Source organism: Chroicocephalus ridibundus, chromosome 4, assembly GCF_963924245.1.
Source record: "Chroicocephalus ridibundus chromosome 4, bChrRid1.1, whole genome shotgun sequence".
Taxonomy (NCBI): Eukaryota; Metazoa; Chordata; class Aves; order Charadriiformes; family Laridae; genus Chroicocephalus; species Chroicocephalus ridibundus.
Window position 1 is genome coordinate 56389242 of NC_086287.1, and position 27618 is coordinate 56416859.

A 27618-nucleotide genomic window follows, 5' to 3' on the forward strand; every position below is an offset into this window, starting at 1 on the left:
GTATAGAATTGGGCAGGATAGATTGAATTAGGTATTAAAAGGAGGGTGTACGTACACACTAAACGCCTGCTGGTCTTGACGATGGTCCTCATGGAGGGGCTGCCCGAGACCCTTCATGGGAGGGGCGGCCCCGCCCCGCCAAGCCCCGCCCACCGGCCGCCGCCCATCGCGCCGTCGCCTAGCAACGGGCCGCGTCCCTGTCCGCGGCCATGGCGGCGGGGCCTGCGCCGAGCTGCCGGGTCTTTCTCAACCACCTCGACTCCTACTGCGGCCGCAGCATCGGCGAGGTGACAGCGCGGGCCGCGGCTTCTCCCTCAGCGGTCGCTGCCTGAGGCGCCGCCGCCCCTCTCCCCCCCGCCGCCCGCCTGGCCCGCGGCCCCCGGGGGGTTCGGCCGGGTGGGAAGCCGGGCAGGGAGCTGGGGTCACCCAGCCGAGGAGGGGGGCTGGGGGCAGGAAGGGGTTAAGATGGTAAGGAGAAAGAAAATGAGAGTTAGGAGTGGAGGTGTGGGTAAAACAGGTCGGGAGACTTGAGGTAACAGCCGATCCTGATGGAGGGAGAGAACAGCCCTCTGAGGGACCACCTGCATGAGGGGAGCCAGGTTGCAGAGAAGAGGCACCTAGGGACTCGCCAACACCTTCCACTTTGATACGTAAGATACAAGTCAAGACAAAACTTTGCAGCTGAGGTTGAGGCATCCCTAATGTTTTCCTGTTCATGGAAAGCTGCGTTCTGAGCTACGCCACCTCCAACAGGATTAGGGCTACTCAGCACTGCTGGTGTCTTCCCAAGACCATGAGAAGCTGTGTAGGATGCAATATACATTTGCATACAAGTGTGTGTCTTGCGTATTGCAGTATTTATCCAGATGTGTTGTTGGGGCATCACTTGAAAGCGTATCAGCAGAAGAAGAGGAGGAGGAAGATGAAAATAATTCAGTTGCGGAAGTTTCTAGTAAGCCAAAGGAGGGAGTCTACCAAGTAGTGGGTACCCTTTCCAAGCCAGACAGTGCTAAACCACATTTTGCAGAGGAAACGTATGCAGTAAGTAAGACTCTTATTTCAGGTTGCCATTAGACAACGTTAGAAATAGCGCAAGTCATATAAAATGACATGCATTAATAAAATGGTCTTTTGTTGCTGCTGGAAGCTGTGTGCATATATTTTATTCCTTCTGCTTCCTGCACACTGTTGTCTCCTCCCTGCTAGGGAGGATACAGCAAATAGTAAAAGGAAGGAACTCAGACTCAAAATATATTTTTAAAAAAAGTAGTTGTGGACAAGACAACAACGATCTGCAGGTCTGCTTTCTTTTTCCCTCAAAACACACACCTCAAGTATCTCTCTTGTCTCCTCTGTGTCTTCTATCACCATTTTAAAGGTAGTGGTGCTGGAATCAAATTTGGTGTCCCCTTTCTTAACTATTCACTGAAATCACAGCTTTGACTAACAGTTAATTGTTCTGAAAACATACACCTTTGTATAAAGACATGTCCGGAATTTAGTTAACTAAAGGAAGCTTGCTTTTAAGAATGTGATTTTTTTATTGCTTGATTTAGTTTTCTGAAACTAAAATCACCTCTAACTGTCTAAAATTGGTTATCCAGAACCTCTTCAAACATTTGAAAATTTTGATTTAAACGTCTATCAGCTGAGCTGTTCAGAAATCAGAAAATTACAGCTGGCAGTACTTAATCTTAATCACTGCTCTTACCCAAAGTGTTTGTTGGACTTGCTCAAGTGATGCAGACAATCTGCATTTAACAAAAATGTCAGGATGGTATTTTCCAAGGAAATAGACATTTTTTTAATGTCTTGACCATTCTACCAGCTGATCCTTGTTTAAAATACCTGTAAAAGTCACTGATACCTTTGATACTCACAATTGCATTGAAAATATAAATCCTAAAATAACACTAAAAATTGTGCACCTTTTTGAACTATATTAATGCATACTGTAAATTAGAAGTTTCAGCATTTAATTTAAATTTTGTCACCTTATTTGTATCTGGCAGATAAAGTTTGATATCGGTCTTATTCCAACAGAATTATTCTAACAACCCAGTGTTTGACCACTACATTCTATTAGTAAGTTAAACTTTCAAGGAAAAGGAATTTGGGGTTTTTATTTTTTTGTTAAATGACAGATTCTAACTTTTTTTTTTCCTTCAGGTCTCTTCTCAAGAAGAGCTCCTAAGTCACTTGCTTGAGTGTAAGATTGTTTTATATAATATCACTGAGGATGCAAATCAAATTGAGGAAGCAACGTGGGCTGCTTCTGGTTAGTATAGCTATTAACTGAACAGAAAATTTGTTGCTGTACAGCCATCAAAATTTAACATAAGTGTATAATGAAATTATCTGGGATTTATAGTTTACCGTAATATTTAATTTTTATTAATTTTCAGTTAATTAATGAGGAACCATGGAACGCGCTCTAGCATTTGTAAGCTAGAGAAGCTGTCATGGAATGGTCCAACACTTTAAATGACATATCTGTGTAGGCAGTTACTTCCCTAAATAACTATCAACCATCGTCTTATCTATTTGCATCGGGACGTGGGTAGAAAATTTGCTCCTGTGATATTCAGATAATGTTTCAATATTTTATACAATTATTTTAAGTATATTCTGACTTAAAAGTCCAATATAAAAATACTGCTAACAGTTTTCCTGAAACTTTCTCCTGATTGTTATATCCAAATTCTAATGAACATCTGGAATCTTTTTATGGTGACAGTGCAATATTGTTCTTTATGTGACAGTTAAACTAAATTATGCTTTCCTGTTTATAGTATAAATAGTTGGATACCATCATCAGTTTTAGAGGACTCAAAAAAACATAACCCACACTTAATTATTTTGCTCTAAATTAAAATAAGGAAGCTTTACTTGAGTTCTGTAGATTTTCTGTTTCAATCATAGAAAAACCCCTACACTTCTATTTTCTTTCAGTATCTCAGCAGTCAATAAAGATGAATCAATGAATCATCTCCTAGTATAGATTGTTTCTTCCCTCCCCTCCCCCTCCTGATACGTAGCTCTATGGAGGTTATGTTGATTCCCAATAATTTGATTATTATCACTATTTGTCTATTTGTTTTCTTTCCTGATTTATTATCTTTATTTTATACCAACCCAAATAAAGACTATTTGCTTAAAAATACACATCACATAGAATGTTATGGTATAAATGTCTATACGGGACCTTTATAAATGCAAAAATACAGTTTGTGCCATACAGTTTACAATAAATTAAATCCTTTGCTTTCATTTAACAGCCCTACATATGGAAATAGCACATTTTGCAACACCAAAGATGTTTATCCTCATTTCAACAATAATGAGCTGGGCAAAAAGCAAACCCCCTGACCCTGTAAGTAATGTGAAAACATAAATTTTTCTTTAACTGAATATTTCCTTTTAATGGAAAATATTCATTAAATGCGATTAAAGAAAATATTTCAGTATGCACCTCAACGACAACTAATAAAGTTAGTGTCAGCAAGTGTGTTTTTGCTCATGATCCTTTCACCTTGGACCACTACTTACTGCCAAAATTGTTAAATTTATTTCACTGGACAGAGAAGTTTAAGCACTGGGTTACAATGATACTGGCAGACATTAGGGACTGCTTGGACAAGAGGTAAGACCTATGCTAACCACAATACGCGCTGTCTTTCAGTCGTAAAAAATTCCATATTTACTACATAGTTAATGAAATACATCTTTAAATCAGTGTACAGAGAGATAAATAAAAATATCTTTATATCGTAAGTATTGTCAGTAACCATGTGAGACTCTTTGTAGTATGCTATTGCAATTCTCAAATTTAGTCTTACAGAAATTGTGCACATTACTGTTATCTGTAGCAGTTGTCAGAGTTTCTCAAGCTTGTGTAATTCTATATATAATAAAAGTTTATGGTGTTTTACATATGAAAAGTAGTTAAAAATCTTTTGCTGTGAAAATTGAACTACTAAGATTTTCAAAATGTTGAACCTGAAGTACCAGAATCAGAAGTTTTAAGAATTTCAAGTTAAAACAAAATTAAAACAGGTTTTGAAAATATTTGTAAGGACTTATTTTAACCATCTAGGCCTTTCAAAATTGTTCTGTTTTACATGTATCACAGTCACATTTTTTTCCTTCGTAGGAAGATCCTGAGATCCCTTTTACTGATGAAGATTATCGCAGAAGAAAAGCTCATCCTGACTTTATAGATCACATAAATGCTGAAAAACTCATTCTCAAACTTGGGAAAACTGTATGTAAAGAACTTTTTTATAAAAATAGGTTGCTTGGTCTTCTCACTTAGAGCATTATCTTAGTAATGGAAATTACCAACAATTTGAATAAATTTTGAGAGTATGTTATTCTCCTGATAAATATGGATAACATCAATTATTAGTAAAATACCAAATATAGAGAAGACTATAACGTTTTTTGAAACATGGGTGTCTGCATAATACAAATCCCAAATTCTGTCTTTTTTTTGAGGTAGTAAGTAAATCATCCTTATTCCATTTAAAAAAAATACATTGTTTCATTGTTTGTATCAGAGAACATTAAAGCTGAGGCCTATGTGGGGAAAGACTTGAGTATGAAAGAATGTAGAGAAAAGTGGAGTTTTAAAGAAAAGCAGCATCTTAGATATTTGCAAGCTATGTAAATATTATGTCTCATTTAAATACTTAGAAGATATTCTGGCTACACCTAGCATGTTCCTGGATAGTTTGTGCTCTTGGAGCAGAGTGGTTGTTGACTTTTATTCCACCCTATAATTACTTTAAAATCATGGCCATAGAGATGACTCAGAATGACTAGATAAAGGTTATCACTTTATATGTGTTTTAAAATCACTTCCTTTGGCTTTGTTTCAACTTGATTAGATTATTAATCTTACTAGAGAACAGACAATGCCTCTCTTTGTATTTAAGAGCTATTATGAAATAAATACCAACAGTGTCTCAGATTGTGCTTCACAACTCAGGAAAATTGATGCTGATGTCATTGGAGATGGAGTACTGCAGAGTTAGGAAAGAGAACTGGAAGACAATGAAATACATTATATGATGAAGGTGGCATTTGGTCATTCTCTTTGTGTGTTAGCAGTCTCACATAATAAATATAATTTAGTGTCCATTGCAGAAATTTATCTGGCTAATTATAGAGGGGAAAAAAGCCCTTACTCTGATTAGAGTATACACTTGTCATCTTATGCCCTGCTGAGAAAATAGCACTAGAAATTATATTCTATTCTAACATGGGTTTAATAGTACAGAATGCCGGTAAATTTGGTTTACAGCTTGAAAAATCAATGATAAATTGTTCTTACTTTCATTATGCTAACATGGAGTTATTCTATCAGACTATGGAATAACTTTCATACCTGTGATGTTAGAAACATAAGCATTGTAAACAGTGTCCACCAAACCTCACAATAACTTCTGCCACCAGTAACACCCAGATGAACCATTGACTCAATTTTTCTGACTAGTCCAAAGCAGTGAGTCACTACATAACAAAGATACTCACATAATTAGCTTCTAAATGTTTGCCAGGCTGAATGTCTGTTAAGAAGACAGTGGAACAATATGTAGCAGTACACAGTAAAGCAACTTGAATATTTTCAATATATACCTCTTGTCAGCATTTCAAACAGATGCCTTTTCCTCCAGACCTCCAGGGGCAGCTTCAATGGGTATTATTGTCCCAGTTTAGCTTCTGTCAGCACTTTGGAATAGGAAGGCTCCAAAGCATCTGTTCTCCCCAGCAGATCAACATCAGCTTCCTGTAATGGCTGGAGACTTCTGGATTGCAGTTCTTACTCATTTCTAAATTCAGTGGCATCTGGGGAATGTGCCATCTGTGAAAGAAATGACAGTGTTGCCACTCACCTGCAAAGAGCTCAACAGGAAATACTGAGATTCAGCAGCCGTGTCAGTCATGTAAAGATCTTGCACCCAAGAAAAAAAGGGTTTCTTAGCTTTCATATCTGTTCAGAGTGCAATTTAATGGCTGTTGTTGCTTAAAGCAAGATTTCACTCCTTGGAGTTCATGTATCTCCCACTTATATTTTGCTTAAAATTCAGCAAGAGTTGTGAGCTAGAAGTCTTTGCTTTTTACCACAAGCAATTTTTTACCTTTACCTTTGTGGCAGTGCATTTGGGCTGTGTAGCTTTTGTCAGAGAGAAGTTGGAGACTCTGAGGTCCTGCCAAATTCGGAATCCTTGGAGAAACATCTGCTTACCACAGACAGAGGAGCTCTTCATCTGCTGGTTCTATTCTCAGTGGCATCGCAACTCCTGAATCCATTAATTTAGACCTGTTTCCCACTTCAAGCTTTTTATTACAATCAAACAAACAAATGTAAACAACGAAAGCCTAGAACTGATTATAATAGCTAGAATGTGACATCTAGTGGCTTTAATGAATATTACACAGGAGCTTGAAAGTCTTTACCCATGACTAAACATGCTGTGTGTAACTTGAGGTTGCCTAATAATTGTATTATTTTTACTATTTTAATAATTGTATTATTTTTTAAAGGAAGTATATCCAAGTAATCTCAAGTAGTGTCTTTCATATGTATGACTCGTGACACTAAATAGATATTTTTAGAGCACTTGAACCTGTTTCAGAGGTTTGTATTTCAGTGAAGTATAGCACTCGGTGACAAACCATGGTTTGTCTCCACAAGTGGCTACTGCAAGGTAGACGGAAGAAAATTCTACATATTATATTCTTTGTAAGGGAGACGAGAAATAGCACCTCCTGTGCTTTCACAAGAGGCAGGTTTTTCCTGCTAGGAGATGGAAATTACAGGATGTTTTTCTCCCAGGGCATGTTTGCAGTCTGTCCAGAGCAATCCTGGGAGTTGCTGCTCTTAAGGTACAAACAGTTTCTGCCTGGGTTCTACCCTAGGAAACTAAGTGTGGGAGCTCTTATGCTGTTTGTAATGTCTTCTAATTTTAATGTTTCTCATGATTACTAACAAGCTGTTTCATTCAACTGAGCTGACACAGTTTTTATTGCAAAGTTCTCCCTTGTAAGCAGATAGATAACATCACATACACAGATACAATACACGGATTTTATAACTTGTCATCCCTTTATATGATGCTTTGCTTATATACTCAAAGATTGGCTAACAGTGTTCTTAGTTTTAACTGAAATATTATGAAGATGATAACAAAAGATGCATTTTTTCCACAAAAAAAAAAAAAAAGTAGATCCCAAATCTTGGCTTTTATTCCCTCTGCTAGTAAATGCAGGTTCTTTTATATAGTGTTATGTAGATATATAATGTCTAGGATCTTCACATCATGAGAATTATTTAACAGTTTTATTTTACCTTAAAAATTTCAAAGTGACTGGTCCTAATTTAAAAGATTTTCTTGAAAGTTTTTCTCCTTAAGATGATTTTAAAATCTTTTTTTTTTTTTTCTGTATAACCATCCTCAACACTGATCCAAGCAGTAACTTTTCACATAAGCTGGTGGCCAAGACATGCAAATTTATAACATTATGCAATAATGGTCAGCAAGAAATATGTGGGTTGTTCATGATGCGTGGTTAGGAAAATGTTTAGATGGTCACGGATATATTTATTTATTTATTTATTTAAATTGCATATCAAAATGAAAGTAAAACAATTGTATAACCATTGATCCAGCATTTCCCACTTCTTTAGGCAGCCAAATACATATATAATGCAATTAAAAAATGGCTTCAATGAATTTCACAGTTATTTTTCTTGGAAATAGAAAGTTGAAACATGAGTTATCCTGTTCACTTCATTGATTTACATAAGTTACTTCCAATTTTTTAACTCTTACAAATTTTTTTAGAATTTCAGTTCGAATGTAGACAGGTCAATTCTGATTGAGCAATGTTTTTTTTGAAGGAAATACTAGCAATATGACTTATGAAACTACAGGATGTGCAACAATTGATCTAGCTACAAATTTTAAGTGATATTATTTACATGCTTTGTGTATTTACAACACCAGTATTCAAGTTTCAGGGTAAGTCAGTATCCCATTTGCAGTACCATATTTTTATTAAAATTTTCTTGTCGATTTTACTTCATAGAACAAACATAAATTTTCAACTTATGTTGTTGCTTCAGGACATCAATATGGAGCTGGGGAAGGACTCTTGCACTACTTTTTTAAGGTAGACATCCAGCTATTTTTGGACGTTCGTTTAATTTCTAGGGGCAAACCACACTAGAATTGAAAGCATTTTTAGTAGCTTTGGTATCATAAGCGCACCCCTTTTGTGAACAAACTGATTATTTGATCCCTTTGAAATGTTTTAGGTAAAGTAGAATTGTTTTCCACTTTTTTGTCTCTATATGTTTTTTTAGTTTTTTCCATAGTTTTTGAATAGTATCTCCATACGTACTTTACAGTGAGAACTGATACATCTGTCCTATCAGTGGAATCAGGAAAAACATCTTTCTTCTCAACATTATACTCTCTTTTTTGCCAAACATTACTTTTATTTGGGATACAAAATAACATTTATCAAAATCAAAGAATATTTTTTTTAAAAAAAAAGTTTCTTCATTTTTGTAGGCTGCCAGACAGTATTTCTCAAGAGTTGTTTCCTTTACTGCAGTTACATTAATAATTCAAGAAACTGAACTTTAAATCCTGAACATATAGATTTGCCTAGTAAACAAATACTCCTTTTTTAGTTCTAGTTAAAAGTAATCTTCTTCTCCTCACCTTTTCTGCATTTGTATTTTCAGATAGGTTGGCTTAGTGAGACACCTGCACTACCTGTTTTTGGAGATGGAAACAATTTTATTCCAACTATTCATGTTGTTGATTTAGCAGCGTAAGTACAAAAAACCAATCCCCTGGATAATAATTGATACCAAGCTAGATAACAAATCCAAATCTACTGGAGAGTACTAAGGCTTTTAAATTGGAGGTGGGTGGGTTTAAGAACACTCTTTGGCCCTTCTTACTGAGTCAAACCTTATCTGACTGTTGCACTGGTGCTATGCTTTTAAAAAATTACTAGCAATGCTTGATCTAGAGTGTGATACCGGTTACCTGGCATAGAACTGGAAACGGATCCTGGACTCCACAGCAGGCTGTTAATATCTTCTACAGATGCTGCTTTTTATCCTTTGTACTCTTTCCAAATAAAATATCTAGCTGTGCTTCTGTATTAAGGAAAATATATATGAAAACGTCATGCTCTAAAATGTTCTGCAAGATTTTTACAAACCCTTTGTACTGTTTCTGAAATACATTTAACAATGAAAGCCCAGTATGCTTCTCTAACTACCAGCGCTGACTGTACTTGCTATGTTTCAGAGTCGTACAAAATATAGCAGACCACAGGCCAAGGTCTCGTTATATACTTGCAGTAGATGCATCTATGCACACTCTTCAAGAATTAATAAAGGTAAGAGATTTTATTCCTTTTTTTTTTTTTTTTCAGTTATCTTTAAGGTTTTAAAAGCTATACATTTTACTGAAGTACAAGTTCCTAGGTCTTCCTGAATTATCTTGTGTAGTAAATGACAGGGAAAATTACTTAAATCTTCTAAGAATTCTTTCCTTTGAACGAAATAAATAACTTGGACCTGATTTTGCAGAACCAGCTTTTGCGGTTTTATCATTAAGTAGAAATTTTACCTAAGAAAGTTCTGGTGAATTGTTATGGGATTCACAGTACTGTAATTAAATCCTCAGTCTTTAAGATGTTTTTCGCTTCATTTTGTAAGACGATATCTTTGTTTTCCAATTATTTAGAAATTAAGTCTAGAAATAGTCTTGATGATACTGTTGTGAGATACACTCTTGATACACTGATAGTGAGAGTCAGCTAATACAATGTAATAGGAGACTTGCTCATGTATATTGAGCAAATGTTACCTAAGGATCAAATGTAACAGCGCAATATTTTTGGTTGTGTCAAAAAATGTTTCATGGAACAGTGTGTTAGGCAGATCGCAGGAAGAAGCAACTTTTGTTTTGTTTCAGGTAAATATACAGAGTCTCACTGAAAAGTTAGTAATTGAAGATCCATTCAGTGTAAGTGACCATAATGCAATTAGTCAACTTTCCTATGGACAAAGCAAAGGTCAAAATAGCTTTTGCAGCTATGGTCAACCATAGGAAAGAACATCATATAAAAATGAACACAAAAGACATTAAAAATATTAAGTCCTTAGAGAAGAAGGGTACAGGCTATTGAAACTTACATTAATAGCCATATAAGGCCATTGCATGCTACTTATTAAGAAAAGTTTTTGAAAGAGAAAATGAAAATTAGCATCGTAAAACTATAGGTTGAAGAAAACTTCAAAAAGTTATGGTTTTGTCCATAAAGAAAACACAACATAAAAGATCACGAAATCTGCCAGGATAAGTGAAAAAACACTTGAAGATCAACTATCAGGAAAGACTCAAAATGAATATCCTTTTTTCAAACACTTAAAGAACAAAAAGCCTGACAGAAAATCTATAAGGCAAACTGATGATTATGGTACGAAAGGATCACCTAGAGAAGACAAGGCCATGGCAGAGATGCTTTGCGTTAGTGGGCACGGGTAAGAGTTTGGATGCTTCAGGATCTTTTTGCAGATAACTTGTTAGAGGATCTGTATAAAACTAAAGTAACTCTAGAAAAAGATTGTAGAATGAACTGAACTGGAATATATGTAGATTTGACCTGACACACTATACAATTTTTTATGATTTTATGGAATCTAGTGGGGTTTTTAATCTAAGGGCTGTAGGAGTAACTAACAATTTCTGTCTAATGATGAAATTAAAATGTTATATGGAGAGTTATTAGTGACATTAATCTGAAAACCCTTCCTGATTGTTTACAGAATTAAATACTTCAAGAACCTGCAGTGAAAGTGCTTGGGAATAAAATAGGTCTCCAAATAGATCTTAAGCAGTAGGAAGTTGTACGTAGATTTAAGAACATAGATTTGGAACACTTCTCAGTGGTTTTGGGTTGGTTGTTTGTTGTTGGCGTTTTGTTTGGGTTTTTCTTGTTTTGTTTTAATTGCAAGTACTAAAGAGGAATCATATAGCAAAACAAAAACAAAGGTGTCCAATACTAACATTAAAGTTAATATACTGTGCTTTGTTTATTTCAAATCAGTATATTGATTTTTTAGGTATAGTATAACATAACATTTCAAGCACGTATTTCATCCACAGATGTCTTGTTCAATTTTTTCTAAGAATCCGATTTGATAAGTGCTGTTTGTTTGTTTGTTTGTTTGTTTTCTTGATAGTGCATCAGTAAAAATGTTGGACCAGGAAAAATTGAGAAGATTCCAAAAGAAAATGCATTCCTGAGCAAAGAGTTAACAGTTAGTACTATTTTCCTTTTATTACTTAAGGAAAGGATGTAAACTCAAGAGTATGATATCATGAAATATATAATTTCTTTTTTTATTTCACCAGAAAATTTTAAACCTAAAACATGCCTAAAAATACAGACAGTGAATTTAAATTAGAAAATAAACAAATTAAAATTTAACCACCATAGAACAGCCTATTTTGAGGAGTTACAGCCTGATTTAGAAAAGCAGTGAAGCACTGATATCACTGCTGCACTGAGCATACTGCAGAACTCTAACAAAACCTACACAAGATTATAAAAATAACAAAAAAGTTAATAAAGTGCTACTAAAGCTGATGAACACAGCATACATAAGCTATGTTGTATTAATCTATTTATCTGGGATAAACTGCTCATAGGAGAAATAAACAAATCACAACCCTGGTAATTTTAAGATGGTACTTCGTAAATTTATAGAAGAGGTTATTCCCTGCAATTATATGAAACCTTTGTATTGTACAGAATAATTGGTTAATGGTTCATATTCTAATCGTTCATGAGAATATTCAAATACAAATGTATTTATATTATATATAAAAATGTTTATATTTTTTGAAAGCTTAAAATGTCTGTTTTGCTTTGTGTGTAAACCTTCTTTTCCCTATGCTTTAATTCTCTCTATTCTCACGCCTCCATTTGAGTCCCTAGTTTAAGCTCAGTGTTCTTCTAACATGCATAGTTTAATTCTGTAAGTAAATGTAGCTTTGCTCCCTCAGCAAATGCATTTGGATATGTTGCTTGTGAACCTGCGAATGGAATCTCTGTTTCTGAAAGAGACTTTCAACATTAAGTGGGTTGCTGAGGCAGGACTGGTGGAGAACGTTGAACGAATTGTCAAGGAATACAAGCAAAGTAGAGGATTACTGGTAATGGTTTGGTGAACACTGTTCTTAAGGGCTTCTTTCTTTTTTAATTTTCCCCCAATAGAAATGGTTATATAAACACAAGCTTTAATTTCTTTAAGTAAAAACACATGGAAGACTGAGATAGATGCAAAATAAGTGAACATAAAAACTGAAAATTAAATTGAAGAAGTTTAAAAAAGAGGAAAAAATAATTTAAACAATAATCATTAAGTTCTACTTCTTTTATGCTTAAGATCGAAAACCTGTAAATGCAAATAAGCTCCCTGATGGAGAAGCTGCTGTTCTGAAACTAGTTTCTGTATACAATATATGGCATTCCTGGTATATTTTGCTTCAAGAACACAACACATATATCTTTTATGTAAGTTTTTTCATAATAGTCAGTAGTTAGGCAAGTATTTTGTGTCCTTCATTATACAGAACCCTAGAATGTGTTTGGGTTGGAAGGGACCTTTAAAGGTCACCTAGTGCAACCCCCCTGCAGTAAGCAGGGACATCTTTAACTAGATATTTAGTGAGATAGGATATTCAACCACAACGTAGCTTTCGTTTTACCCTGCTCTATTGTGTAATGTCGTGAGCAACTTTGCTGTATCTTATGTTAGCTTAATATTTAGAACTTCTGTATTCAAATGTATAGGGAAAGTTATTGAAAGGTGCAGAAAAATGCTTGCATACATTCAAGTATTGATTGGTATGATAAAGCTGTTCAGCATGTCTAAATCTTGTTCAAACTTTGAACATGAGTTCAAGAGGTGTAAAACAAAACACAACTACTATCGTTCGAGGTTGTTCATTAAAAGTCCCTGGGTACCTCTGAAAGGTTTATCAGATCTGTGTTTGGGTTAACTACTGCATCTGCGTACACGTGCATGGAGTTCAAAAAATTCAGTACAAAATATAGACATACCAAGTGGAAAGGAGAGGGAAGGCTAGCTAGACCTCTGTCCCTATCAACATTCTATTAATAAAATTTGCACTTTGCACTGTCAGATTTACTAAATAGGCAGTTAATGCTGTGTAATTTGGAGTTTGTTGCATAATATATTTAATAAGTGTATGTTTGAATCTGAATTACACTTATTTGTCCACAGGCTAGGTAGGCTGAAATGAGAAATCACTAATATCTTAAGATTGTGATGGATCTGAAATTTTTGAGGTCAAAATAACAATTGTACATTTAATTTCAGTAACTGTGTTACTTACTCAAAGCCTGTGGATGATATAGGAGATATTCAGTGAGAAATAAATGAATGAATAAAACTAAAATAAAATTTCAGTTTTAATTATAATTGTTATTTCCTATTAGTTATAGTAAAAAGATTGTTCCTTTTAAGTAACAGCATACGTCATGTTTGAATGATGTTATATCTTTCTTTTTTTTCCAGCCTCTCAAAGTTTGCATTCATGGTCCTCCTGGGGTTGGCAAATCTACCATTGCTGAAGAGCTCTGCAAACACTACACGCTGCATCACATTAAGATAAATGATGTGATTTCTGAAACAATAGCAAATCTGGTGTGTCGCTGTTTCCTAATATTGCTATTATTTTGATTTCTGGGATTTTAAAATGTTTGGCATCGTTTAAAAATTAGTTATAATTCCATTATTTTAGAATGGAAATATCTTTTGACATACTGATCACCTCTGGGGGATGCACTGAACTCTTTTTAGAGGCTGAAGGTTGCTCAGTATCTCTCTGTCTAGGAGTATATGTGAAAGAAATTGTTGGTTTGCTTTTTTCCCTTTTATTACATCTGAGTACAAAAGAAATTTGGCTATGGAATTTCTGAGCCTATTCATATTTCTGATCTTGTCTTCAGGAGAAAGTTGTGGCGTCTAAAGAACTGGACTCTGACAGTGTGGGAGAAGAGGCAGAATATGATGAAGAGGACGAGAGTAAAAATGTAGAAGCAGCACAAGAGTTATTATCTGAAATAAAAGAAAGCATGGAGAAGAATTCAGGTAGGAAATACAAAGTACTAAGGTGGGTTTTATGTAAGTAGTACGACCCTATGCAAATAGAAGATCAGGAGATAAATTTGTGCTTTAGAACCTTTGCATTATATTAAAAGGCACATTTATATGTGCCTTATTTAAAAATCAAGTACAGTGTTTTATGTTATACATTGTATACCTTGTATATTAAAACTGATCTTTTTTTATACACTTCATATAACACTTTTTATCCTGTAAGTTGATGTGTAAGTAACAATGGTATACTCAGAAGCATTAGATTCTTGGCCAGATGTTTTTAAAAACATCATGTTTTCTCCTCAGCACAGGGAACAAATTCTAAAATATAAAGTAAAAAGTTAGTGAAACACATCTTTAGCAAAATTGCAAAGAAGAAAAATATTCTAGTCAGAAAAAGAATTAGTGCTTTGTCATATGAGGTTGTGGGGGGTTTTCTAATTACCTTATACCTCATTTTCGCTATCTCTAAAACATAAATAGTATTTAGTGAAGCCTGTAAAGAATTTTAAAGTCTGCAGATCAAAAAAGGTCAATAAAAATTGCCATTAATGAAAAGTAGTAATTATCATCTATATATGAATAGAGTCATGTAGTTTTGACTTAGTGCTTATCATTTTCAATGTGGAATAAAATGATCCTCCTTAAAAATGCATTTTATTATTAAAGGTTTACCTGATTTGGATCTTGTGTATTTGTAAAGCAATGAACTTGTAATGCACCCAAAAGCTTCAGTAAGGAGATCTATGGCAGCATCTCTTCTGCATGCCCTGCTTTGTTGTTTAAAATAATAATGTCTTTTAAAATAGTAACATACTTTTATGTTTACAATGGTTTATAAATATTTAAGACTTTTAAATGCCAAAGCGAAATAATGTAGGAAACTGGAGTCAATAGTTGCAAAAGGACAAAAAATCAGGTCAAATCTAGCTTTTTAGTCCCACATATTTGCTTGACAATGTAGGCCAACTTAATAAACCTCTTCGTATCTCAATCTATTCATCCGAAAATGACACTTGTAAAACCAATCTCATGTTTGTTTTGCAAGACTATCTTCAAGCCTTACTGTTAATTATAAATAAAAAATTATTGTTTTGTCATGTTTTTTTTCTATAAATATTTCTTTGCTGCTTCTATTAATACCTGATTGCATTATTCTAAAAAATCCTAACTTCATGTTTAGTATCTTAAGAGTTCTAATATTCATATTCTTGTAAGCACAAATGCAATTTTATAGTTACACATATAATCCATTGATTGCTGACAACATGTAATATACATATAACTCAAAATACACTATTTTTTTAGGATCTAAATAGAAGTTTTTCTGATAAGTCAATTAAAATATTAGTAAAATAATTTTAGATATCTCTTTTCCATAAAATAGATACCCATTAACCTTCTTTGTGTTTTAGGTCGTCTAGATGATCAGTATATTATTAAATGTGTGAAGGATAAGCTTAAATCTATGCCTTGTAGGAATCAGGGATATGTTTTAGATGGATTCCCAGAGATCTATGACCAGGCAAAAGATCTTTTTAATTGTAAGTACTGCTGCTTTGGGTTTTATTGCTGCTGATACTGTCATTATCATTATTGTTCTCAGTGCCATGGTAGTGGAAGTGCATCAGCACTGTAATGACTGCAGTGCAAGACACAGAACAAAGTTGTTCTCACATGATGCTTAAAATGTTAAGAGGGATTGTAATATACCTTATTTAATTTAAGCACAAGATGGTTTTCAGACTGTCTTTGTACTAAGTAAATGCACAAATACAGAGGATGCTTTCTTGTTCTGTGTTGGTCTGTTCTACTCAAGCAAGCTCTGAGGCAGAATTTCTTCATATTTAAGGGCTGCTTAATGAGGGGATCCAGCCACTGCACCAATACATGTTTTGTGAACCAGATTAGAGTGGGTACGTTACATCAGCTACAATAGATACGACTTCAGAGGAGCTCTGTGACATACGTTTCAAATTGTGAGCAAGCACTGTCTGTGCACTAAGACCAAGAACTATCTCCATATGCAAATTACATCATGAGCTTTGTTCAGATTAATATGCTGGTCTGTAAATTATCATATTCAGCTGATGCTCTTCAGGCAGTTTTACTGATTTTTCAGAACAGCAGTCATTTAGTAGCAGAAAGCATTTTAACCATACCACTGTAAAACATTTCTACTCACTGTTCTGAGCCCTGTCTCTGTTTTTGGCAGAATAATGTACTTGGCAGGAGCAGAGGGCAGGGTCAGGACAGCAGTTTTAAAATCGTGTATGCATGTGCGTACCTCTTCTATGCAGGCAAACAACTACTACTGTCCCAAGGCAGAATTTTGTGACAGCTGGCAGCATGAATTACTTACTCAATTATCTAAACTGGTGTCTAGGTTAGATTAATTTCCAATAGATAGTATAATTTGAATATAGACAAACCTGTGTTTGTACTGGGCACATTTTTCGCAAATATAATGATATTGTTGCTTCAAATGAAAACGTCAATCATTTTTTACTTTTGTTTTAGTGGAAAGTGAAGATGAAGAAATTAAAAGCAAAATACCTAAATGTGATACATTAATCACACCTGGTACGTTTGATAGATTTCTTTTTAAATAAACAGAAGAGTTTTGAAATATTGCTGCCACCAACAAGAAGACTAAAATATCACTCCATCTGTTCATATTTAATTTAACATAAAATAAATACCTAATTTGTGTAATGCTGCTATCCTCTTATTCGGAAGTGAACAATTAATCAAAAGGAAGGGTTTGGGTTGGTTTGTGGGCATTTTATTCTTCTTTTCTTTTTCTTTTTGTGAAAACATCATCAACTATTGGCTGATAACAACAGTAGCAGCTGCCTTTGTTGTGATTACAGCAGCTATTAATGGAACAAAAATGAGCTTCTGAACTTCGCGTACTAAAAAAGTATATGTTTATCTTTAGTATGGTATCTTGAAAGATGTTACCAAATTCATTTTAATGCATCAGTGAAGTTGGGAATTAAAATAGATTGGTTTTCATCTATGCAGAGATAGCTTCATCCTGGTGTTTTTGCTATTCTTGATTTCTTTGGAAGTTTTCATTACATTCAAACAATAAAGTTGGCATATTTTGCATTACAGGATGTGTACGGTTAGATAGTATAAAGATTGAATATCTCAAATGCTTAGTGTTTCAGTAAATGATAATTTACTGGCTTCAGTGAAAGTGAAGAAAATTCAGAACTTTCTGAAAAATTCCGTAGTCTTTGCACGTCCATGAAGGGGATAAAGGTTTGATTTAAAAGGCAGGCTTCTAACAATTTTTAATCACTTACGAATTGCTGATTTCTGGAGTAAATAATTTTTGTTATTCATAAACAAACCCACTTTTAGCCACCATTTCAAAAGAGGAAATGTGAATGAATTATTATGATGGGCTGGAGAAGTGCCACTTTCTTTCCCATAACAAGGGCTTCAGCCGTGGGATCTGTTTTAAGAAGATACTTTCTCAACCTTGGAGGAAACTTGCTTTAGAAAACAGAACAGTCCAGAAAGGATTTCTGTTGGTTTGGGGAAGCTTTCTTGGGTTTGTCGTTGGATTTTTTTGAAGGTTGGGTTTTTTTTCTTTTAGATTATTTGTTTTTTGGTTTTTCTTTTAGTTTTTTTTTGGGGGGTGGGGTGGGGTGTGTGGTGGCGGGGAGAGGGCGCTGTGCTTGATTCTGCAAATTTCTCTCTGGTATCAGAAAAATTACTTCCTGGCTTTGTTAAATTAACAGGTTTCACTAGTGTTGAGTAAGGAGATTAACAGAAATATGAGAATATATTGTGATAAATCATATGATGCCATATTTAATAAATACAAATTGATTGTTGAGTTACTAAAATACTGCAAGACTAAACCTAATGAAACTACGAATATGTCACTTCAGAAGCGAAGAAAGAAGACAGGGGTTTTTTTATGGATACTTGAAAGATTCCTTGTGGTTTTATCTACCAATAGTACTACAAATAACATTGACGCTAAATTTTTATGGCATATGGTGGCATAATATCTTTAATGTACTACTCAATTTATTTTTTTTAAATTTACTTTAATTCAGCAGATACACCTTTATTTGTGATGGGTGATGACTTTAGATGACTTGACAAGCGAGTTGTTAAATTTTCCAATGTTACTTGCTGCTTTGGCTGCATAGTTCATAAGAATTTTTTTTCTTCTATACTTATTACATGCATTGGTTGTATGATAGCTTTCTCAGAAAATTTGGACTATGCTGCATCGCTGTTTTTAAGATTTTGTGCTGTTTATTGCAAGAATAATCTTGTTGATAGCGCTAAGAAAGAATTTGGTGAAATTGGTATATTTAGTTTCTTTACACACTCTCAATACTATTGGATTGCTCTAACTGGAGAAGTCGAGTATAAGTATTTGACAATTAAATTCTCTATAAAGATATATATACAGTTCCCATCTGTTTATGTTCAATTGTGGTTTAAAATTTATTATTAACAGAAAATAGGTAAGAAAGAAGAAAAACAATAACACATAAGCACTAATAATGTGTTCTTCTTCACAGAATTTGTTATTTCTTTGACTGCATCTGATAAATTCCTTATAAACAGAATAATAAATCTGCCGGAGAGTGTTGTTGCTGGAACTTATTATACCCAGGACCGGTTCCTACAATCTCTGAATCTCTTCAGAGAGTTAAACACAGAAGATGAGACTGTTCTCAACTATTTTGATGAACTTGAAATACATCCTCAGTTTATTGGTATGAAATAATAAAATCAGTAGGTATATTAAGAATATAAAGGTTTTGCTGTTAGAAATTTAACACTTGTGAAGATCATATAGTAATATGATATATATATAAAATATTTATTCTGTATATTAGAATATAGAATTAATGTTGCGGAATACATGTACAACAACCTCTTAAATACAAACCTGCAAAAACATCTGTATACTTCTAAGGTTTCTGAATTGTTCTCGTACAGTTAATCTTTTTTTACAAATAGGGTTTTTAATTGTTCATTTTTGTAGGCTAAATGGTAAAAAAAAAATTCTGACTTAGCTTACAGAGCTCTGTACTGGTATCCTTCCAGATCGGTGTAACAGTATATTTTCATGGACTTTCAGTATTATAGCTGCTCATATTTTTTCTTTAGGTTTATCCTCAGATGCCATGACAATATATGGGTAACCTGTAAATGATGAAGCGGGTAATCTGTAAATGATGAAGCATGGAAGAAAATTATTAAAGGTGGAAGGCTAGGACTGATTCTGTTTTGTACTATACCTGTATATGAGAAAATTTGTCTCCCTTACACACTATCTAGAAAATTATGGTTACTAGGAAATCTTAAGATTACTATAATATTTGATTATTCAAAACCAGTGAGATCAGGGTGACAGCATTCTTAAGAAAAATGTTTTGGTTTTGTTTTTTTGGGGTTTTTTTTGGGGGGACAGGGTGAGACGGGGCAGCGAGAAAAGAAAGAACAAGGGAAAACCCTGCAAGTAAAATCAAACTGCTGATATTCGGAATGTCCATTTGAGATGAGTTATGAGATGTTAATTGTTGAACAGTCTTAGTCATAATTGATTTCCTAAACATTTAATGTCAGTCATGCAGATTATCTTGAGAATAATACCATACGTGTGTTGTTAGGAAGTGTAGTAGTGGGAAAAAATTGTGTGTTAGTAGAATCATTTTAGAATTGAGGTAATTTGGCTACAGAAAGTAACTGTAAGAAATGGTAAATATTAAGGTCTGATGCCATCAATTGGTCATATTCTTACCTCAGACACTTCTGGTTATGCAATTAGTAGCACTGTCCAAGACCACGATTCATTTTTGTGGGGACTATAAAATGTATACTCTAGGATAGAATATTGCAGTGTTTTCTGCTAAGAATTATGTCCAAAGATTACCCTTAAACTCTAGTCCATTCCAAATAAGGAAACTCACTCACTAATTTTAATTATTCAGGTATCACAACTGTGACATTCAGTGACTTCCAGATGATTTTCACATTCAGTTTATAGTGTTGATTCTCATCTTCAAAGGAGCATTGTCTTTAGGTTCTGTTTATCTCGGGAACTGCCTCTTTATCTATGTTCACATCACGGATTGTTACCCACTGAAGTATGCAAGCATATAGTTTTCTGTTGTAAAATGGTAAGGACAGATTACAAAGATAACTTCAGTGAGAAACCTTCAGCTCTGCAAATACCCTTCCATCCCAGATGATGCTTTATCAGATCCATTAATTAAGTAGTATCAGATTTAAACAGGGGAATGGTTAAAAAATCATGCTTGATTTGTGAAATATTGATTCAAATTAATCAAATCTTTCTTCCACCTTAATTTTAGAAATTAATAACATATGGCTTTATGAATTGCTTTTATGATTATTAGTTTTTATGAGTCTGAAATATGATTAGTGCAAAGGAGTGGGCTTCAAGACTCTGGAAACCCTACTTTGCTGCAGTGACTCACTGCATGAAGTCTGCAAGTCAGTTATCTTGTGTCTTGTTTTTCTCATCTGCAAATTTGGGATGGTGACACAGGCATGTTAGATCATCTACAAAAAGGCACGTTAAAGTTATAATAGCAATTTGCTTTGAAGATCTTCATTTATTAACTCCTTTTCTGGTGATTGTTACTCTCAATTAGTGTCAGTGCTAACCTCACCTTTTATCTAAATTGTATTTATTTTTGAGGATAAATGCAGTTAATTATGATTGCTGTAATATTTGCATTGTATTCTTGCTTAGCCATCTAAGAAAAAAATGCAAACTTTGAGACCTCAAATTCAATGCTGAGAGAGTTCTTAGCAATATTTTAAATGACCAGAAAAGTGGTTTGCACTGTATTTTTTCTATCCAGGTGCAGCTAAAATTGCAGAAACAAGGGACTGCTTGACATAGCAAGTGTATTATTCTTTTAATTTGGAATACTTCAGGAATGTAATTCCTGATTTTTTTGAAAGAAGAAGCTGTAAAATAAGTTTTATCATGTAGAATTATGTTAGCTTTCTCCTCAATTCATTAGCAGACTTTGGACTTCAGGTCCAAATCGCAAACACTTAAACTCTTGCAGTAATGGTGTTAGCATTGGACAGCTATCTTCCGTCTGAATTAGTGATTAGGAAGAAATGGGAAGCATGCTTTGCTAATGGCTTTCAAAATAACTTCATAAAGCAGAGGACTGTGGAGTAGGGACTACTGGATTCTCATCTAAATTCTGTAATCTATTTGTTGTGGTTTTTCCCCTTTGCTTGCTCTCCTTACCCATTTCTGCGCCTTCACATCTCCAGTCTCTTACCACTGAACAAGCCTTTTATCTCTATATTCTCTGGATAACTGAAAAGCCCACATTTCCACTTTTCTATGCACATTTCTATACCCTTTCTGCCAGATGCCTCCCCATGCTGAATGCATACAAAGCCCAGGAAGCCCTGGAGACGCTACTCATTTTTCTGTTTTTTCTTTTCCTTCTTTTTTTTTTCTTTTTTGCAAGTTTAATACACAAATAGGCTTCAGCGATTAAAAGGGAGAAGGAATGAAATGAAAGAGAAGGTCTTGCTCAGTTTCTGTGCTCCTACATGAAGCTACAGATTTGTTTTGTAGATATAACACAGTAAGAGCTCAACTAGAGATAGGTCTGTGTATTTGTAAATCTGTATGAGTGAAAACTTTGGAGTCTATTGCCAAATCCCAAGAACCTATTGTGTAACCTGTGGGGGAGACAGGGTCAAAAGCTGATGGTTTTATGCATCTGGATAAGTTGACATAAGATTTGTGACTATCTCTGATAGTGAACGACCTAATTTTCAAGTTTCAAAACTTAGGCAAACTGCAACTGATAAACAGAATAGTTGTCAAAATTATTTGGATACATTTCTCCCTTACATCATCTTAAAAAGACAAACTACTTTAGCTGAAATTAGTAAATAAAATAAGATGTAGAAAACTTCATTCTGCGTAGAAAAAAATTGTCATTTATAAGCAACTGAAAATAACATCTTATATTTGAAAATTCAAACAGCGTGAACACCATGTATTCTCAGGTCTTACAGTTATTTACTGAAGTCTATTAATAATTGACAAAAGCTTTTAAAAGTGCTCTCTTCTATTGTTTAAAAGATGTAGCCAAATTCGAAGATCCTGAGAACAGATTTATTGTAAAAGAGATCATCAAAGAAATTGGGGAACCTCGGAATTATGGTTTGACAGATGAAGAAAAGGAGATTTTGGAACGCAAAGCAGCTGAGGAATGCCTTGTCAAAGAAGCTCAAGAAAAAGCTGAACAAGAGCGTAAAGAAGCTGAGGAAAGGGCTGAAAGGATGGCAAATTGGGAAGAGTGGGTAGGTTAATACGTATTTCTGGGAAACCATTATTATGTATGTTTTAGATGCCTTCCAGCAAACTGGTACATAAATACACTTGGAAAGTGTGGCATAAATTCTCTAGTTCCTTATCTCATACTTTAGATCTGGGTTAGATTACCTTCACAGTGCATTTTGATGCCCAGCCTAAAGAATATAGTCTATTTTTGATTACAGACATAGCACTTTTTTGCATGTTGGTATCAGCATGTCTTTAAAATACTTTTATGATACTCGTCTTGTTCTTGCGGTGCTGGACACTTTTATTTCACCATTTATAAACATCTTCTACAATCAATGGTGTTTTCCCATAACCAGTCTTCTAGGACTTTTGCATTTTGCTCACTTTCCTTCTAAGCAGCTGACCGAGTCTTAATTGTGCCTTTCAAACAAGATTTTTAACTCAACACTGATCAATATTCTAGTCTGTATTGCAGAAAGGTTTCTGAGCCTGCAGGAGAAACACCTTTGAGAGCCAAGTCCTCAGTTTAGTGAGGAATACCTGATGCAGTCTGAAGGATGATTTGTGTTTCCTAATACTTTAATAAGTACTTGGGTTTGAGGCTACTTAACCTCACAGGATTTGCACATGATGCTTTTCCTTTTTTATTTTGCCATGCCTAAGGACATTTTAGGTAAATAACCTGAAATGCATACTATAAGAACATTCTCCTTCACACCCAAAGTCAGGTTGTTTCACCAGAAGGCAATTCTTCTATTTTCTTCTAGAGGTATTTAAAAACAAACTGATCATTGCACAGAGAAATCCTTTTCTTACATTTGAATGCCCATTCACTTCTATGGGGAAATAATACCCTAAAATTATTCAGTTTTAAAGAAGCATTTACATTGCTTAGGTGTTGCCTTGTAAATAAGTTTTCTTTATTATCTTTATACTTATTTACAGCTTCATTCAACCTTAAACAGCATTTTGTACTCCCTGTAAACTTGTCTAAGAGATTAGTAAAGGGTAGTTAACACATTTTTAGCTATATTCAATCCAAAACCATCTAACTTTCAGAGAGCGCAAAATCTGCATTATTCAAAGCTAAAGTGCTTAAATAAAATGTGTGCTTAAGTTTATCCTTTTAAATAGGCAGATGCACAGGAAACCTAAGCAACTATTTTTTTGTCCTTGAGACTGTAGATTAATTGCTGTCTTTGAGTAGTGACCAAAGACCGCTTACAGGATTTATTCAATAGCACTCCTGGATTGAGTGAATAAGGTAAATATTTTTTCCAGATATTGGTATATCCATTTTATCTGAACATTGCTTTTGTGTTATGCCTTGAGTATAGAAAAGCAGTCTTCAGGGTATCATCTGCTTGATGTATCTATATACGTCTCATGAATAAAATGAGAGGAGAGAGGACAATAAAAATGTTTTTGAGTAATCTGGCTAAAACTACTGCAAGTATGCATGCTATTAAGTGCTATTAAATGGAAGAAAGAAAAGCTTGCAGCAGTTTTATTTCCCCACCCGTCCTACTTTTTAAGTGCAATCATTGTATTTGTTTTAACCTGAATTCAAGAATAAATTTAGCTGGTGTAAACAGATGTAATTCCCTGGAGTTTTAGTTTATTTAACTCTCATCCCCCTCAAAAACTGACATAAATGAAATACAAATAAAGCAAAGAAACCAAACCCAAAACAAACAAACAAATAAAAACCCAACACAACTTACAGTTATTTAGAGAGTCAGGGCTCTCTTCTGAGTAAAAGTATTATTCTTCCCCTCCAGTTCAAAGAACCCTCAAGAAACTGTCTGTGTTTCCAATGTACTAATTTTTGAAGTGATACAGTGTATCTTATGGAAACAGAACCACTGGAGGACTTCAGGATATAAAGAGAGAAAAAATAAAGTAATTTTACTAAGGAGATTAGTTCAGTTTTCATCATGTTCAATTCTTTGTCCTCAGTGTGCCACGTGCTCTAAATTTAATAAGCAGTTAATAGTTTTTCCTGACAAGTTGTGAGTTTTAAAGTTCTGTCCACAGCTTCTAACACTATTTTTTTTTCTCTAGGCCACCATTATTATTTAGTCAAGTGCTATTTGGTAAATGCTATAAACTTTATTGTTTATGATTTTGTTCATTATTTATAGAATAAACATCTGGAGGAAGTGAAAAGACAAGAACAAGAGTTATTGGAAGCCCAGTCCATTCCACTACGGAACTATTTAATGAAGAATGTCATGCCAACACTTATGCAAGGGATAAATGAATGCTGTAGGATCAGGCCAGATGATCCAGTCGATTTTCTGGTAAGTTGATTGCACTTTTTTCTTATATACGTTTGAAAAACTTAATGAAAATATTCACATAGACCAAAAGAATCTCTGTTAACGTAAGGACTTCACTTTTTTATTTCCCCACTGTCATGATAACAATTAACTAGTGGATAATATCTGGAATTCTGGTGAGCAGTAATTATTACGAAAACTAAAACCGCAGCAACTACACTTTATGGCATCAATTCATACTGTGTATCAAGTAAGGGAATAATCCACTTTTGCTAAACGGTAACAGGACAAGAATCACTACCAGAATCTGTTTCTCTTCAGTGTGCGTTCTCTGCACATCTTACGTACCCTGCCAAGTCTGCTGTGTGACACACTGGCCTGCAGAAAGGGGGACATCACTCTCCATCCTGCTTACACACCTCTAGGCACAAGAGAACATGTTACTGTCACGATGAATGAAAGCTCTTCAAGTAATTCCCTTTACAATACACAGATAAATTAATGAGTAAAATCCTCTAAGATATTAGTAGAATAATTCCAGTTGCAAAGGACCTCAAGAACTTATTTAGTTCAACTTTGAGCTGAAAGCAGGGTCAGCATTGCATTCAGACAAGAATTCAGATGCTGTAAAGTTATTGCTGTGCTGCTGTTCTTCCTGCACATACTAAGAAAGTTATTAACAAGCTATCACTGTTGTAATGAAAAGAAATGTTTTATTAACCAAGCAAAAGCTTAAAATGAAAGCATCAGTGTTCTGTGCCACTTTAAGCACTATGGAATGCTTAATTGTTGTAACCTTTTTGCTTACTGATCAGTGACAACTACCTGTAGCTTTAGGAGCATGAGACCTTCCCTATTAACTTTGTAACTTTTAAAGAGCTGTATTATCTACTCTTCTGGGCCCAGAAACCGGGCTGTAGGGTACTCCCTAGGATTTGCCATGGAATGGCAAGTACTGTCATAAATAGCTCACTTCTGTCTCTTGCCCATGATAGGAATGGGGTGATTGCTACCAAGAGGGAGAATGAGGTAGATGGTATTTTGGTGGTATTTGGGGGGGAAGAGGTTTCTCTGACATATCTTCCAGAAATTACATTTTATAGCCATTTAATACTTTCTGTGATTTTGTTTAAAGCAATGTTATTCACTATATTTTTGTTATTTTGTGTGTATTTCACACTTATTTTCAAGTCCCCAATTCTAACTTTGAAACTCTTCTGTTTATAGGCAGAATATCTTTTCAAGAACAGTCCTGATATCGAATGAAACATTAAATCCTAGCAACTATCAAAGCTGTGAAGTACAAAGGGAGAAAATTCCTAATGCATTTAAAAAACCCCACAACTTAGTTTCTGAAACTATTGTTTGTTTAGGCTTATTATATAATCTCCATTTTTGTTTCTCATACTTTATTACTATGTTGTATTGGGTTTTTAATATTCCTTCCACAAAAGTACCATTTACTGCACATATTGTCTCTTTGAAATGGTGAACCATAAGAATCTGTTCTCTCTCCAAAATTTTCTTCCTGGATTTTTTTCAGTTACTTATTCTATTTAAGCAATAAATAGAATCAAATTGTCCTGGTCCATAGCGGATGTAGGCACCTAGCCTGAGGAAAAACTTTCCTTAAAAAAAAAAAGTGGTTTTGCTGAAAATGGAAATAAAGAGAAGCAGCTCTTACTTCCCCTCCACCTACCAAGAGACAAAAAGTGACACAACATAGTCATCCGACTGGTAAACAGTTTCCCAGCGTAGTTATGTCATTAAAACCTGTGTTTTTATTTGGAATCAAACAAATGGGTGTAGCTCTTATTTAATTCTCTTCATTATTCAATATTGTATACATGATTCTTATAGATTCTTGAAGAATCTAGATTTTCCAGCATGTGGCTGTCATTCCCTTTTTTATCAACTTCATATACCTTTCACAGAAACTGTTGATACCTGTTGATACCAAAACTGATAACATTTGGTGTGAAACAAATATACGATTTTGTCAAAATAGAAATCAGGGACTGTTTGGGAAAAGGGGGGAAAAAAGAAGAAGAACTGAAAGAATGGTGATTCAGAAACAGTTTACACTTATTTTATCTATTACTTTTAGTATTAGAATTTTAGATGTATTAATGCCCAATGTGCTTATTCAGATATACTAACATTTTTACATAGAAACAATCCTATGTGTTTTCACAGTCACACAGCTAAGTCAGTGATTATAGCCAGGAGCAGAGTTCAGAACCATCGTCTACTCTAAAGAAACAGACTTTTTTGGGGTCTAGATTTCCTGTATGCTGACAGTTTATCATGAGGCAGTTGAAGACGAAATAATCTGTAGAGAAAGTTTAAGTTTGAGTCCTATTTTTCGGAGTAAAAATGAAAATAGGATGCTAAAAAAGCAGATACTTTTTTTTTTTTGTGTACAGTTATGCACTTACTTTTCTGTGAAGAAAGTTTTGAGTTGAAATGTGAAGAGTGTGATTTTTTTTCTTTTTCTTAAGTGTATGCTAGTTTATTACATCCAGAGATTTCAAAAACAATTACTGGAAAAGGATCTCTCTGCTCTGTGCGAGGCATACAAACCAAAATGGGCCGGATGCAGGGAGGCCACGAACACAAGACGGGCACCGAGGTGGCTTTGAACCGAAACCCTTCCTTTTCCAGAGGAGCACAGCGGGGGTCGCAAACCCCGCCGTGCCTTCGCCGGGGGCCGCCGCCGAAGGGAGGCCAGAGGCCGCCACGGCTCCCCACACACGTTGGTTTCCATGGAA

General features: G+C 34.7%; 1 protein-coding gene across 2 annotated transcripts; it reads left to right on the top strand.

Annotated features, from left to right (window-relative positions):
* Nucleotides 1-167: 167 nt before the first annotated feature.
* AK7 (adenylate kinase 7) lies at nucleotides 168-27130 on the top strand. 2 transcript variants are annotated; one of them, XM_063332813.1, is made up of 18 exons: nucleotides 168-287; nucleotides 856-1041; nucleotides 2170-2278; nucleotides 3279-3373; nucleotides 4154-4264; nucleotides 8095-8178; nucleotides 8759-8847; nucleotides 9336-9426; nucleotides 11279-11356; nucleotides 12105-12254; nucleotides 13643-13771; nucleotides 14077-14218; nucleotides 15643-15771; nucleotides 16748-16810; nucleotides 18784-18981; nucleotides 22362-22582; nucleotides 24710-24868; nucleotides 26075-27130. In XM_063332813.1, the coding sequence occupies exons 1-18, from the start codon at nucleotides 210-212 to the stop codon at nucleotides 26111-26113; spliced, it is 2151 nt and encodes a 716-aa protein (XP_063188883.1). In that variant the 5' UTR covers nucleotides 168-209; the 3' UTR covers nucleotides 26114-27130. The 2 variants fall into 2 exon arrangements, with proteins under 2 accessions (XP_063188883.1, XP_063188884.1); XM_063332814.1 differs by lacking the exon at nucleotides 12105-12254.
* The last annotated feature ends 488 nt before the right edge of the window (nucleotides 27131-27618 follow it).

Coding starts and splice junctions, on each gene's coding strand:
- AK7 (XM_063332813.1), top strand. CDS start 210: ATGGCGGCGGGGCCTGCGCCGAGCTGCCGGGTCTTTCTCAACCACCTC. Junction 11,357..12,104: donor TCCTGAGCAAAGAGTTAACA/GTTAGTACTATT, acceptor TTGCTCCCTCAG/CAAATGCATTTGGATATGTT. Junction 12,255..13,642: donor AGCAAAGTAGAGGATTACTG/GTAATGGTTTGG, acceptor TTTTTTTTCCAG/CCTCTCAAAGTTTGCATTCA.